Below are 16,720 nucleotides of genomic sequence, written 5' to 3' on the forward strand. Positions count from 1 at the left end.
TACTTGCTTTCCGCCATATTTTTCTTAGCATGAAAGTCTTCTTGGATCAAGACTAACTTGGTCTTGATTAACTGTGAGCAACTAAAACTCTTAGCAGAGAGCTTACATGCCTTGTCACGGTGATGTTGACAGTATAAATACAATTTCCTTCCTGTCCCATCCTCTCCTGAAAGGGTATGGCAGGAAATCTTGTTGGCTAGTTTGTTGTTAATGCATATACTCTCTTGCCAAGGGCCTGTATTACTGAGCTATGTGCCTTACAAATAACTGTCATCTTCCTCTTCCTTCCCCTTCAACAGGAAAAACCTAAATGAAGGCAACTTATAAAAAGCAGATGTTGTAAATAGGAGGAAAATGCATCGTATTTTGAACTGGGGAGTAGCTGTTGCTCTAGCCACACTCTTTAGTTGTATACAAACGCCGTTTTTCATGTGTGGGGTTTATTCTTTTTTTCCTCTGTACACAGTAGCTGACATACTGACGTCGGAGACTTGCTGGCGTTGAGTATGAAATGGCAAAAGCAAAATTTACAGGTGCATGTTAGCCAGGCAAAGCCTGGCTTCACAGGTGATGAATGCAATGTGGCATGTGGAAAATGGAATGGGTTCCTTTTAGGTAGCAGAGAATAACCTCACCAACTTTTCATGGTTATGGATGTGCGATGTCACCTCAATAGATAAAAGCCATTCTTTATCCAGTGTTGCTGGGTCTTTCCTTAGTCCTCCAGCTGACCTTGCACTGCCTACATGTGTTGAGCATGTTTGTTTTTCTTTTTGTCAGATTGGTTAATCACAGTCTTTTTCTGTATTTTTATAGAGCAAATTCGATTAAAAAATATAAGGAATGTATATGGAAGATGCTTGTGGTATCGTTTGCGCCTGTTAAAACCACAACAAAACATAATTCCTACAGTAAAGTAAGTACTTTTCATTTGCATGACTTTCTGTTAAAGCAATTGCTACGTTTTTATTTTCATAAAAATACATTTTTTTGGTAATCATAGCAGCTGGAATTATGTATCTGACAAAGGCCTTTGTGTCACAGAAGAGACATTTGCTATATTTTAATAATTAATAGTTAATCATCATTATCTAGTAGGGCTAGAAATCAAGATGGATGCTGTTTGTCCTTCATAAAATACCTGCTAAATGAAACCAGGGAACCTCAGCACTAAGAAATAAGTAAACAATGCATTTTTGTCCACAAAATAATCCTCCCTCACTGAAATTAGTGCTGCTAGAGATGTCTTTTGGATTTAAATATTTAATATGTAAACATATGCATTCAAATATCCAATAGTAATAATTTGTTTGTTCAGAGTTGATGGTTTTCTATCCTTCAATTCTTTATTTCTCATGTCCACCCTGAAAAATAATTTGCTGTCTGTTATGCATCTGTTTCAGCTTTGACTTTGTCTAGGATCAGGTTAAAGTCATTCTTTAAAAATAGGAAATACTATTGTATAGCCTGTGGAGGCCACACAGTTAAAGAATGGATAGAATCTTTGTTGACAGTGAGTTGAAATTAATAAGACAAGCTGCTCTGAGTTCTAATCTGTATCAAAGTTAGTGTTCTAACTAAAATATCTGCTTTAAAATTGCTTTAATTTTTCTTGTTATTTTAATATTGTGTCTTGAAGACTGATAACTTAAAGAAGACATTTGCTATTTGTGTTATTTGAATTACAGTAGAACTAGTATATTTCCACATTAAAAAAAATTCTTTCTTCCAAACAGGAAAATAGTCCTCCTTGCTGGCTGGGCATTATTTTTGTTTCTTGCATACAAAGTTTCCAAAACAGACAGAGAGTATCAAGAATACAACCCTTATGAGGTTTTACATTTGGATCCTGTAAGTAATAGCATCTTTCACTAGTTCATACTACTGTAATTGTGTATTTTATGTCTAGGTGTCAAATTTAAGACTTTTTTTTAAACACAGTTAGTTAACTTTAGAATGTATCCGGTGGTGGTGTTTTTTGGCATCTGAAAGTTGCTGCTCCATATTGTGAAGTCAGTCATTAGATATTCTTTGCCTCTATCTGTACTAATTTATAAAAAGTCCACCTCACTATATCAAGTCATTAGAATTCTGAAGGAGTTAGACATAAGTTAATCTATTTTGAATCTTACTGTGATGTTTTCCTCATTTGTACAGGAAAAAAGCCATTCTGCCTTGTATGCCATGTGAAAATCCTCTTTAACAGCCATTTTTAGGGCTGCTGCTGATTAAACTGTACAGACCAGATTGTGGATTCATTTGATTTACAGTTGTTGTATGGCAATATTTCTCTTGTAAATGAAAGGTTTCACTAAAGGGTGTTGGTGATGCACATTTTGATGTTGTAAAAGTTATCTTGAATCTCGGTTACATCTGTGAATTCAAACAACAAACTCTAAATAGTGATACCAGCCAGTTGGTTTATTAAACTGGGAAAAAAACCCAAAGACACAGTGTTTCTCTAGAAAACATATGCAATGCTTTATTTATATGGAAGCTCTGAATCAGAATGGATATAAAAAGTGCTGTGTCCTGAGGAGACAAATAGACCTTCTGTACATCTCTTAAACTATTATTGTCTTGTCAAACTCTTCTCCATCTTAACCACAATACCTCAAGCAAATTCTCTGCTTATGGTAATTATTTCCTGATACAAATCTTCTCTTTTGAATAACAGTAGAGTCATCTCTTCAGTTCTGAACCCTGAGGTATGTTTTACACTCCCATCTAGTGGAGGGTGTCCCTGCCTATGGCAGGGGGTTGGAACTGGACGGTCTTCAAGGTCTCTTCCAACCCAAACCATTCTGTGATTGAAGGAAATACGCTGTGGATACAGCTCAACACAAGAATATGGAAGAACTTTGAATATACCCGTTTTGATGAAGATTGACGTGTATTGTTGGCGTGTGAGAGCTTAATATGTATACTAACATTAACAAATACATCTCTTGCCGTTAGTGAGTAAAAGGGTAGGCATCACTGGTGCTGCTTTTCTGTGCTAAGAAAGCCATTGTAGCCGATACGTGGCTCCAGCCTGTTTCTAGCTAGACAGGTAGGACAAGACCTGCCTGTCGTGAGTGGAGGCAAGCTATTTAAATTCAGCCTCTGCTCAGTTCCTCTGTGAATAGCTGCTTGCTGACTCAGGTTCTCTCACTGACCCACAGGAACAAGATGAATTTTTACTGTTGAATGGGGTCTGTTGGAACTGTGTTTAAATGTTCATGTATCTGGGTTGTCTTTGGTTAAACAAATCGGGCTAGGGACTAGCATTTTCTTTTGTCATCTTTGGCAAAATTTTGCAAATAACAACCCTGAGGGGAAAAAAGTACGTATGTAGTGAATTGTAACTTAATGTTTACTAATGGAAACTTGCGTGCACACTCAAGGCACATGCAACTTACTCAGGCAAAGAAACCAATAGTGGAATGCTCCAAGAACTGATAGGGGGATGGAGCATATTGTTATAAACACAAGCTGAATTAAAGCCACAGATGTTACAAGGGAGATGAGGAGATGGGTGTGACGGTAGATCAGATGAAGTTGAGCTCAAAATAGTGCCCAAGATACCGAGTATGTTTGTGTGTTTGTTTTTAATTGCTGTGTGATCAGACAATATCTGTTAAATCCCCTTGGATATCTTTGAATTCAGACTACCTGAATGATAACAGCTTGCTTCTGTTACCATCCAATTGAAAACTTTAGAGTTGTTGCCAGCCCTGCTGACGTGGAAGTGGTACAGATGTTGAAGTATTGTTAGATAATGGAAATGTTGTTGCTGTTAAAAAAACAAAAAGCCCCAAACTTTTTTTTTTTTAAAAAAAGAGGGGAAGTAGGGAGGGGGTTGCAGATGCAAGAGCTTGAAAGTTTTGGTACACAGTGATTCGTTTGCTTCTTTACATTCACACCATGGGCAAGATTATGTTTTTTAATCTTATGCTAGCATTTCCACTTATTACAACAGGCTTTTTTGTCCTGAAGAGAACCACAATGTGGACCAAGTTCAGTAATGTACATGAATCTTATTTTATATATGTAATATCAGCACTTTGTTTTGAATATAGAATAGCTCTTTTTGGAGCACTCACTCAAATTCACCAGTACATAAGGCACTCAGATCATGTTACTGATTTATTGAATAGGTATCCTTGCCTCCGTTTCATAGGTAGAATCCAAGGCAAAAGGATGAAGCTCAAAACTGATTACAATTTTGGATTCTTTAAGTAACATAGTTAGGACCTTCGGTTCTTTTGTATGAAGTTAACGTAGGGAAGCTCTGGGTTTCAAGCAGAGTGCTGACTGACACCAGCTGTCCTAGGCTGCTAAGCATTTCTCCAAGTCAGGCCTAACCTCTGTAGCCTAGCTTTTGAAAATTAGGAGTAAGCAGTTAATGGTAGATAGAAAATTTGTCACCAGCTTATCAGGGATCACACGCAACCTCTGCAGCAGAGAGAAAAAAAATTCGGATTTCCTTTTTTAGTGGGCAGCATTCATTCATGCCATGAAAACCCATCTCTTCTCCAGCAACCTGATTTCCTCCCTCCCCCCACTTTCCAGCTTCTGCCACTCAACTGGCTTTCTTCCTCTAGTCTTGAAATGGCTGTTTTGACTTGAAGTCTAATTTATTATGGAGTAAATTCATCCTGTGCATTAAATGAGGCAGGTATGCTGTTGAAAAATCGCGTTGGAAAATGATAGACACATTGCATAGAGAGAGGTAAAGTAGCAGCAAATGGAGAGTGGTTTAATTTCTGGTTTAAATTTATTGAAGCAGTACCATCCTCTTCAAATGTCTTGTGTTTATTATGCAGTTAAGATCAGCGTGCTAGGCCTCTGTACCACAGAATGTTGAAGAGTCCTATGGTAACGATTCTGTGAAACTTAGCAGATAGTGCAGATAAAGTTTTTTTTAGTAAGCTTACTATAAAGTTTTGCAGGTTTACTTGGATAGTGAAGTTCATAACTCAACCTGAAAGTTTATGCGCAGGGCGTTGTGTTGGTGGCACTTAACAACGTGCTGTAGTAGAGTGAAGATTGATGTCTTTCTCAGGTGTAGGTAATGTATTCCCTTTGTTCAAGAAGTTTGAAATAATTTATGGGTGGGATGATTCCAGTCAGAGGTATTCTTAAGCAGCAGGGTAGTCCACTGTTCCTGGTGACTGACAGATTTACTTCTGCAAGTGAACCGTCATACTCGATCTATGAACTCTTTGCTTAAATAGAAGAATGTTACAAGTGAGATTTCTTCATGAATCTGTTTAGAAAAAGATAAGGCAGCCTTTTTTTTTCCCCTATGGATGGGTAAGGTAATACAGGAAAAAAAACACACAGCTATGTAAATGTCTTTTTGTTAGACTATGACTTCTAACTTGTTTTAAAATATAGTGGTTATAAAAATGTTATTAGAAGAATAATCAGGTTTCCATGGAATGCATATAAAGTTATATGATCATATCCTAATAGAACATAATTCTGTAGTTCAATGAATGCTTCAGAGAAGTATTGCACAATGTGCTTTAGGATATAGGTATAGAAGAATGAGTTTGATTTAAGGAACTTATTAATAACTCACAACTTTCCTTTTTAAGGGAGCAAGTATATCAGAAATTAAGAAACAGTACCGTGCTCTATCGCTAAAGTACCATCCAGATAAAGGAGGAGATGAAGTTATGTTCATGAGGATTGCTAAGGCCTATGCAGCGTAAGTTTTGTGTCTTCTTTTTTTCTTTAACCTGCAGAAAATGGGAGCTTGATATCAACGTGAGGGAAACCTCTAAGGTGTAATAGTAAGGATGACCTAAGCAGCCAGGGACAAAGTGTTCAGGTCTGTAATGAGTCAGTTCAGTGCATACTTGCTTTCAAGTTAGGAAGGATAACTTAATTGTTTAGCAACTGTCAGAATACTGTAAGGTGTTAGTTCTTTGTATTACACTTCCATGTCCACTAGGAAAATTTTTTCCCGTGCGGTACGCATTAAATCTTAAAGATGACAAAAGCCAAAATGGATGTTGCTGTTTTTACCCAAACAACCCTGTAGCAGCGATTCTGAAGCGTTGCTTAGAAAATAAATATACTGTTCATTTCACCTGGTGACAAAGCCAAAGTGTAAGAGACAGTATTTCGACTCTCTTCCCATCTGCTGACACAGATGTTTCATTCAGGTTCTGATGCAGTTTTCCCTCAGCTCCCTCATGTCCCTTTTCATTTGCACTTGCCATAAAGTCCAGGTTTTTCACTCGGTAACACTTTCAATATTACCTATGTAGTTCTCAAAAGCTGAAATCTTCTTTGCCTCCAGAGTATTTTTTGGCCTTACCCTGGCTTATAGTTTTTTCTTATCAGAAAGATTATGTGTAATATTGGAATTCAGTATAAAGGAAATCCCTTTTATTGAATTTTTCCATAATCAAGATGTAGGTTTGGGTTTTGTAATGCTGTTCATACCCAGAATGTGATTACAGCTTTATGTTCTTTTCTACTCTGAGTCCAACACTCTGATCAGGTTCTTTTAGATATTCCACGTGCAGAACTTGTAATGTTTAATATAAAATTTGCCTACTGAAGACAGTTGAAGTTACATGGGATTTCTGATTTGGTGGAACTGTACATTTTTATTGGTTTTAGTATATTTTGTACATGAGAGAGCCAAATATAGGAGTTTGAGGACACAATTCAATCACAATACCAACACGATTCCCTCTACCAGTCTCTCTAAGCTCACTGTCATGACGCTGGGCATCCCCAGGCACCTGAAAGGCATGTGTGGGTTTGAAACCAGATTGAGCCTGTTATTCTCTTCATAATTCTTTTTCTAGTTATCTAGTGTTCATGCTTTTATGTTGTGTTGAGCCAGGTACTCATCCCCCACCCCTTCCCCCATGCTGGTCTCACAAACTTGAGGAGACATTCATACTTTGTTAACGAAGTCTAGGAGAAACGTTTTAAAGCCAGTTGATCCTCTCAACTGCTGATAGGTGTTTTTCTAAAACAAATGCCACCCTCTGGCCCTCTTTTTGTTGGGACAGTGTCAGTTTCTTGGCCGCAACTGTAGCGAGTCGCTGTGGTCAGTCTGAGCTTCATGGCACATTGCCCTTGTCCATCCCCTCTGACAGCCCTTCTACTGTAGGGATCTGTTGGCTCAGTCACGTCATCCGAAAACCTAGCAAGTGGGCGATTTCTGCTTTTAAGTCAGTTGTCTGTGTTTCACCTTACCGACTGAGAGTCCTCTGTGGGGTGAGGTGGGAAGGAGAGCCAACACCATACTCACTTGAGCAGTTTTTGAAATGCTTTCTGCTTAAACACATCTACGTCACGATGGAAGTCTCTTCAGTAGGATACTCTTGAATTGCTCTCCGAACTCCTGAAACATCTTTGTTTTGCAAGCTAGCACTCAAATGCTTGGTGATAGTTTGATACTTCAAACACTAATGCAAGGGCTGTGGCAGAGGCATATCTTGAAGCAAATGATGGTGAAGTTCCTCGGATATGCTGCCTTGAAAGAAAATAAAAGCTACCCCAGTGCATCTGCTTGTTAACAAATGTGAGACTTTGAACCGATTAGGAGATATCTGACTCACTGGGTTTCTTCTGTGAGACAAAATCTTCCATCTAGTGAATGCGGGTTGTTCTGTTTCCTAAAGCAGTATTCTTCCTTCTAGTAACAGGGGTTCTGTTTGAGGTGGTGTGTTATTGCCAAGAAACTGTCATTACAGAACAGGCATAGAAACTGTAAGATTTAGGAGGTGGTGTCTTAATTTATTTCTCTCAAATATGAAACTAGGGACTTCCAAGAGAAAAACCCCAACCAAACACATGCCATCAAAGGCTAAAATAGTGTAGAGTAAGAGAATTAAAAGCTCACATGGGCAACTTCTGCTGTATCAGCTCCTCCTGCATAGTCACCTGTTGGAAACAGACCTTTGTTGTCTTTCAAAATTTGCCTTACTGTAGCCTGAGAAGGCACTTGTGAAGGGTTCTTTGTTGATGGGTACGCTGTCGCTCTCCTAAAAGGGAGGTGTGATTGCTCCGTCTCCTATATGAGGGTGCACCTTCTGTGACTGATTTCTTTTGCTGTCAGAGGCACTCAAAGAGTTTGCCTGTGGGTCGTGAAGGAATACAGCGGTATCGTTTCCTATCAGATTTCATACAGGCAATAGCAGAAGCTGTTTAGCTTGCCAGACCATCTCTGAAGGATAGTATAAATGCCTTATATTAAAGTTTCTGTATGGTAGTGATTTAGAGAAATTTATTTACTTCTGTATTAACCTAATATCTCTTCTTGAAACTAGCTTAACTGATGAAGAATCACGAAAAAATTGGGAAGAATATGGTAATCCAGATGGACCACAAGGTAAGTATCTAGAGAGACTTGCCAGTATTAAAGGGAGATATAAGTGGAGAATAGAATAATACTCATCAGAAACTTGTCAGTTTAAAGGATTTCTTGGTATTTGTGATCAGATACTACAAATGTAGATTGAAAAATTAACAACCAGCCATAATGCAATAAACACACTTTGAAGGGATGTACGTGAGGATACGTATGTATTTAAATACATACTGTGTACGCCACTGCCTTCCGTTTGCTGGAAGCAGTACTGTTTGAGTGTAGCTCTGTGCCACCTTCATCTTGAGGAATTCCAGTGATTATCCCTATGCTGGTAGATTGTTCCTGGGCAGGTAGCTACATGGAGATAATTGTGATGGTGCTCTAGTAATGTTTTACAGTAGATGATCCAAACTAAAACCACTTAAGACTAAAAGTTAATAGATTACCTTCCTCCCCCCTCCCCTGCCATTTGCAGCTGTGCAAGTCACTTGTGTAACATCTTTGTGGCTGTTTAAGTGGACTAGTTGTGAGAGAGAATATATTTCTAGGTGCCTCTGGTACAGTAGGAGGACTCTTTTGCTGCAAAATACAAATAAAACATTGCTTCAGAAATACTGTCACAATATCAGCCAAATGGTGCTTTAAATTTTAGCCTGGTTTATGCACAAATACCTTTCCTAGGACCTTCCCTGATGCTAAACTGTTTTTTGCACTCACAAGCCACTTAGTGTTGCCAAGTCTTAGGATTTCAAGTTGGACACTATGTCAGTGTCTTTGAATGGACCTGAAGCTGTGACATCAAAAGGAAACTCAGGCAAAAACTGAGAATTTAAAGGCATGAAGGTCCTTGTGCTGTTGGCTCAGGGGTCGCTTTCACAAACTTAAAGGACTCTGGATTCCTGGAGGGTGAAATGGAATGATTCTTCAGTAGGGCAGCAGCTTGTACTGCGAGAGTGAAGCCTCCTGCTCTTCTGAAACCTTAACTCAGACCATGGTGGGATTGGAGTTCTCTGCATTGCTGCGAGGTGTGTCCTCTTCATCTGAGGGCTGGGATGAAGCCTGAAATATTCTCTCTTCCACCACCCCCCGCAGCTGCCCTTAACCTTACAGAATAAGGTTCTGTAACGAGAGTGAAGCCTCCTGCTCTTCTGAAACCTTAACTCAGACCATGGTGGGATTGGAGTTCTCTGCATTGCTGCGAGGTCTCGTCTTCATCTGAGGGCTGGGATGAAGCCTGAAATATTCTCTCTTCCACCACCCCCCGCAGCTGCCCTTAACCTTACAGAATAAGGTTCTGTAACCTTATTCCGCATTGAAGTGTGAGGAGCTTTGTAATTTAGGAAAATTCATCTTCTCTTTCTTTATGTACCTGTAGTGTCAAAATCTGTATCCAAGCTACATACTCCAGGTTTTCGTTCTGTATAGTCAAAGAGTGGAGTCAGTCCTCTGTAGAGGTACATTCTGGGATGAAATGAAGCACATCTGGCGTTAGACATGTCTAACCAAGTTAGATGAGGTACTTCCCACCCTCTGTGCCCAGCACAACGGAACAGTGAGCAGTATTCCTCTCCATCCAACTGAATCAGCATGGAGGTTAGAGGCAGGCAAACAAAACTTCTTGTCTTCGGCGTGACTTGTTCCTTCGCTAAAAGTAAAATATTGAATGAATGTGCAACAGCATTTGAAGAATGTTTAAAAGCAGGTGAGGGGACCTGGAGAGTAAAAAGATAGGCTTTTAATAATGTAAGGCACTTCTAGTAGACTGTTTCCTCTTGGTATTTGCTAGCGCTTCGGCTCAGCAAGCACTGATGGGGGCAAGGAGGCACTCAGATCAGAAGGGGAAGAGCTTTGTACTGAACTACTTCTGTACCCAGAACAGTTTGACTTAACAATCCTCAAGGTCAGAAATATTGTGGGACTTGACATTTCTTTTAGTTGATTCTTCTAAAAAAATCCATAACCATTAACAGATGGGGAGGTTTCCCCAGAGCAGGGCATTTCCTTATAGCTTCATATGGTAAATTCACTGGGTGTTACTCTGAACTCCTGAGCTGGAGGTGTGGTCAGGTGGGTCAGATATTTGTGTCTCAACAAATAGTAGTTTCCAACTTAACTGCATAGAAGTAACATTAGGCTTGTGCATAACAGCTGGTTGTCTGAACTGATGGCTGTCACGATCTGTTGGAGACAGTATCAGAATAATATCTAAGTACATAGGGGTTCCTAGTCTGTCCTTATTTAAGGCAGTACTCAGTTACCTGCTAGTACTGAGAAAAGTGTGAGTTTGGGGTGTGTGTTCGTGGGATTTTTTTTTTTTTTTAAAGCAGGCCCTAGAAATTTGTAAAGTCTTTCTTTTTTTAATCTATCTTTTCTTGGTTTCCTAGAACTTTTTTAGTGTTAGGACAGGTAGCGTTTGCAAAGTTCAGTTTATTACAGCTAAAGTGTCTGAAGACAAGCTATTTTATACTATTCTGTATTCAGATCTGTGTACTGTAGATGCTACTGTTGGAGATTCATGTCTTCTCTTTTCTGCACCCTAACTCCTTCTGAATTGAAAAGTGTTCCGTTCTCTTTCTTACCAATCACACAGAAATTTGAACTGGTAGAGGGTTTTGTTTTAAAATTTAGAGCTTAGAACACTTTCCTAAAGTCACAGACTAATAAAACTTTTTCCATAGAATTAATTTGTTCAAACAGTTTTTTCTTATAGTTTGTGTATTTACAGAAATAGATGTATTTAAACTGCTGAAAACTCTGCAAGGCAAAGCTCATAAATCTTTCCATCTGTGAAATCTTGCTCTCTCTTTTTTAAAAATATATTAATAAATCTTGCATATCCATTTCACTACAATATGTTAAGATAAAATCTTTGGTGTTTCAGATGTTTCGTTTAAGTCTTGTCATTTTATTGCATACTTGAGTATTTCTAATTTGTTTTTTGATTTATACCAGATTTGTTTGTTTGTTGCTTATTGAAGTGATAAATGAGGATTTCTTGTGGGTTGGTTGGTGGTTTTGTTTGAGTGTTTTTGTTTGTTAGATTTAATGTGACTTTAAAACAATTCCTTAGTATTTTATAGTGAATTTCTTTTCTTTCATCCTACAGCTACAAGCTTCGGTATAGCTTTGCCAGCTTGGATTGTGGATCAGAAAAATTCTATTTTGGTGAGTCAACTTCCTTAGCTCAAGATTTTACGGTGATCCTTTGAAGGGTTCACCTCAAAATGTTTGTGCTTAGTACTGCACATCTTAATCGAAACACATAGTTGTTAAATATTCTGGCCCCAATACACATCTTTGAAGCAAATTTCAGGAGTCAAAAGTGTTAGACCGGCTTAAATCTAACTTTTGTGAGTAAAGTATTAATATGCTTGGAAGGATCTTATTGCAGTGATAGTGTGGTCACCCCTGCTACAAAGTGTGTGTTTGCTGTTGCAAGGAAACATGTATAGAACTCTTAGCTGGATTTCCCTAGTTCTGTTTGGTTTGCCAGCGATGCTGTGATCTTAGAGCGCCTGAGGTCATTCTGGTCTATTTGTTGCTGCAAGGTTTTGGGTTTACCCACTTGCTTACTTTTAATGCTGTAATCGTCTCTGTCTGTTGCATCACAGTTTAGCTGCCAACTCTTTTAATAATTAAAGAAACCCACCTGACACGGTGTGTGGGTGATGTAAAAGATTACTTATGCTAGACTGATACTGCTGATTTAAACCCTACTCAACTGATTATGTTACAAGTAAGTTGTTCTTTAGAAGTACTGACAGGTACTATGCAGTAAGCTTACATTAATTTGTGGTAGGCTTCTGTTAATACTACCTGACTGAGAATAAAATTGTAAATATAATAAGAGTGGTATTAAATAACTGAAGTATCTAATGGAGTTTGTTTTATAATTTTTCTCTAGGTTTTGCTTGTATACGGATTAGCATTTATGGTTATTCTTCCAGTTGTTGTGGTAAGTATTATCTAATTAATGTTCTACTCTCATACTGCAACCAGTATGTAAGCAAAGATGTTTTAGACATGAGCCGAGTTGCTCATTCTTGCCTTTCATGGAGCGAACAAGGAAGCGAGCTGCTTTTTTTTTTTAACGTGGGTGTTTTCTTTTATTGTGGAAAAAAGCGTAGCTGCTGTAGGGTTTCCAAAAAAAAAAAAATATGCAGGGCCATATACAGGGAGGACTCTAGGAAAATTTTAGATGTTCCGAAGAGTTAGACTGAGTTATGTAATTTGTCTTGTACCTTGTATGTACAATGGCAATTAACATGATGTGATGAACTGAAGAGCATATTCAGTGGTGTTACTGTAGAGCCGAGGCTGGAGATGTCTGTAGCTGGTGGTATTAGAACGATTACTGCATGTGGAACAGGTGGCTGGTTTGGTTTCTCCTGGCTGCCTTTGTTTTCATAACTTCAGTATTTATTGATTTTCTGTGCACCATGAGATGTCTGCCCTCAAGATTTCTTTGTGCGAGGAGTCAGTTGGTAGGTGAGGGGTATTTCAAGGCTCAGGTTTGTCCTGAAGTATTGCTTTTGAACAATGTTCCTTATCCAGCGTATTTGGGTTACGGCACGAAGGAGTACTCAGAAAATTGACACCCAGAAACCTTTATGCTCTTGGGAAGAAGACTCTTCATTTGAGAGAGTGTCCTGGTGTTTTGGCAACTGCTTGAATCTCTGTGTGCAGAGGCTCAGCCAGGCATTATCCCTTCTCTTTGAGAGCCTTTCTGCATAACTGAAGATTTAGTGTAGAAAATTAGATGTGGCTATTTCAACAAGCTGTTGAATACGGAGAGTAAAATCCAGGGTACAGTGTCTACGTGTTTTTCCCATCTTTCCTTTCAGGTTTCAGTGGGTGTCTGTTGATGCTTTTTTGTATACATGTACTTTTGGTGATTTATACTGGGTTTATGATAGCTCAAATGAAAGTAAACATCCTTTCTGTTGTTACGAAGCAATGTCCTGAGCAGAGAGAAAAATAATCTGCCTCTCGCCCCTAAACCAGATGTAGACTTCTGCATTTAGACTTGTCATTGTAAATTTCTTTTATAGCCAGTGAAGAGGAATAGTTGCTTTTATGGAGCAAGTTATTTTATCATTTCATTCTAAAGTAGACATACAAGATGATTCATGCCTTAAATGGGCCTGTTTCTCTTTTATGAATCAATAAAGAAGCTGAAGTTAACTACAGTGTAGTCATCCTATATCTGAGATGGGCATCTAAAATAAAGTAAGGCTGGTTTCACCCTTTGAATCCAGATCAACAAAAAAGGAAAATGCAGATACATACTTCTTCCTAGACCTATACCGACCTAAATAATGTTATGTGCATGAGGTGAGAGAGATGGGGCGTATGGTTTAATTCTGAAAATTTTCAGCAAGGGCACTGGGCCACCTCCAGATTCCTCCTCTTAAAAGCATTTTTTGATTAGGTGACTAAGCTATTTTTTGCAAGCTTTCTTATGATGAAAGTGATCTCTTTATTCTATTCTTGGTTTGGCCTTGGTCTGCCTAAACTGAATTTGAGTGCTGTGTCGCACGGTAAGGAGTTAACGTGTGTATAGGAAGTGGTAAATCTAGTGGATTTATTGTTTAGTGAATTCACTAAAACAACACCAAAACCAAAGAAGCAGTGTATATGTGTGTGTGCACGCGTAGGAGGGAATTCTCTGCGCTAGAGATTATCTGGAAACTTTTGGCATCAGATTCTCTCAGATGACTATATTGGTGTGCTTCTAAAATTTCTGTCAGCAAATATTCTTTGGTTTCCCTCTTCCTTCTGCAATTTCCTGACCTTATGTAAAATCAGTTAAGCTGAGTGACCTGGTTGTGAACAGACATGAGGTGATCCAGCACAGCTGTTAAGATGCTTCATCATGGCTGACATAGGTTTGTCCTTATTAAATGCCTCAGGGTTCCTGGTGGTACCGATCCATACGATACAGTGGAGATCAGATTCTCATTCGGACAACTCAAATCTATACGTATTTTGTCTATAAAACACGGAACATGGACATGAAACGTAAGTAAAAGGCATCTTGAAATGTCGATGTGTTCATCTGGAAGTTCTAATCTGCTGATGTTAAAATGCTGCTGCTTTGTAAGCCTTTGCTGGGTTAAAATATGTTAGAGTGTTTTTTAAAAACTTCATTTTGTTGCAGGTGAAGAGTACTCTATAAGAAGACTTAAGTATTTGGGTGAGGGAGTTATATAGATCTATATTTGCCTGTCGATACACTAAAAAAAAAAAAAATAGAAAAAAGGTTATCGTATATTGGGAAAAACATGCTGACCTGCCTGTAGTCCTGAGAGCAGATGAATCCTTTTTAGAATTTTGAGGAAATCACTGCACACCTGGTCTCTTCTTTCTCCAAACTTGTCAACAATAGACTATTTCATGTTGAGCCTTGCTCAGAACCATAGCTTTGAGGCTTGTCTTGTCTCTGCTACCAATTGGTTAAATAGTTAACCCTAACTCTGAGTGGCCTTAAGGACTGGATACTTTCAGGGGGTCCTGGGACCAGAGGCAGGTCAGTTTTTTTCCTCTGTGGTCTGTTGTGCAATCTGATTGAAAAATGAGATGGCTTGGACAAATCACACAGTGATCATGTAAGACTTTTGCTTGGCTATGAGTCCCACAGTGAGGTAGCAGTGCCAAAACTCAAGGCTTAAGCCTGGGCAAATGTAATCAAACCAGGCTAGGGAAATGGTGAGACAAATCTACATGACTTGCCTTGTTTTAGGTAATTTTTTTTTTTAGGTTTCAGGATGAACGGGTTTTCTAAACTTCCTTTCCTAAAGATCCACGGTTGTGTATCTTAAAAAATGGGAAAATATTTATAGTTGTCTGACACTGTGATATGCTCTCCTCAGGAAGTAAATAGGTAATTGAGAACAGAAATGAAAACTGGTGCTCAGGGAACTTGACTAGTTGTTAGTAGGTGGAATTCAACAAGCACTGCAAGTAGGCTAAAATAACTTTGGCTTGCTCAGAAGAGAGCTTGCTCTAAGTTTAAGAAAGGAGCTTGAGTATTGCTGAAAAAGTTATTTTAACTGGAGCAAATGTTGTGGTGAGCTTTCTCTTGTTATCTATTGCTGAGGGGTCTGATGTTCATGAGCAGAAAGTTAAAAATGAGGCTGAAATATCCCATTGTGTAGGTGTTTCATCTTAATTATACAACACGATGTTTTGGGTTGTAAGAATTTTCCTAATCACATTAGGAAGAGAGCAGTCAATCATCTTCATGGTATTTGTTTGCAGGGGTATTTATCCAACAGCTTTTGTAATAATTAAAAGAAAAAACTTGCGGTGACTTTTCAATGCTGACTGAACAGAAAATTGAAGTTTTATCCTTCCGCTTCCCCCTCCAGTACATACATTGGGGTTCTGAGGCAGGCACATGAATTTCTGAGTGGAATGGTTCTGTGAGCATGCAGAAGTGGTCTGACTGCTCTGCAGTGGTGTCTGCCAGTCCTAAAGAAGCCTAACTGTCTTTTTGTGAAGACATTTAGTCAAATACTGGACTTGATGCCATGCAAAATAGAGCCTTGAGCGATCTCTTCTGCCTTGTGCCAGGCATTGGTTCTTCCTTCCTTTGTGCTGTGGCAGTAGTAACTGATCCACTAAACAGAGAACATGGATATTCATGGTGGTTGGGGGAGGAGTGGGAATAAATTTTATGGCTGAGGGTTCTGAAGAAATTGCTCAGTGGCATAGGATGTTGCTGATGTTTTCTCTGTCTGCCTCCCAATTATCTCTGCAGGGCTTATCATGGTTTTAGCAGGAGCGTCCGAATTTGATCCTCAGTACAATAAAGATGCTACAAGCAGACCAGCAGACAACATTCAGATACCACAGGTTAGTTACAGAAAGAGGTGTTTCATAAATAACTGACCCCTTCAAGGGAAAAGGGAGATGGTGCTTCTAGGTGACCGGCAGACAGAATTTAGGTTCTCAAGGCATTAATTTTGTTGACATGTAGCTGTATCCCTTCAGAAACAGGAATTAGAAGCTAGACTTGATTTAATGTTTTCTAAAAGAAAAGATAGCATTAATTGGTGGTAATGCTGAGCTTAAATGGAATCAGTTTAGTATATAGACTGCTAGGTTGGTTTTTTGGGGAGGACTGTCAGCCCTTATAAATTTTGAGTATTGATGTAAGGAGGTGATTGTCATTTGATAAATTTCTTTCACATCATTAACACAGATCTGGTTAACTATGTTAATACCGAAACAAAATTATTATCTGATGTCTGAATTAATAATGCCTTTAAATATTTTAAGCATTCCTCCATGAATGCCTGTTCCCCTGTGGTTGCCTTTTATTTTTCATTTCCACTCTTGTCTTCCCAACAGAGATGCCATAATGCATCCTGTGGCAAATAATTATTGCTA

At 38.7% G+C, this 16,720-nt stretch overlaps 1 protein-coding gene across 1 annotated transcript; it reads left to right on the forward strand.

The window, feature by feature from the left end:
* Positions 1-816: 816 nt before the first annotated feature.
* LOC104516560 (translocation protein SEC63 homolog) lies at positions 817-16,219 on the forward strand (the record flags this gene model as incomplete). Its single annotated transcript, XM_010160920.1, has 8 exons — positions 817-916; positions 1,737-1,851; positions 5,586-5,698; positions 8,286-8,347; positions 11,433-11,491; positions 12,231-12,281; positions 14,239-14,347; positions 16,089-16,219. Coding segments are annotated over 8 exons (740 nt in total), but the record flags the coding sequence as incomplete, so codon positions are not given.
* Between the last annotated feature and the right edge of the window lie 501 nt (positions 16,220-16,720).

This window comes from Eurypyga helias, unplaced genomic scaffold (assembly GCF_000690775.1).
Source record: "Eurypyga helias isolate BGI_N326 unplaced genomic scaffold, ASM69077v1 scaffold44731, whole genome shotgun sequence".
Taxonomy (NCBI): Eukaryota; Metazoa; Chordata; class Aves; order Eurypygiformes; family Eurypygidae; genus Eurypyga; species Eurypyga helias.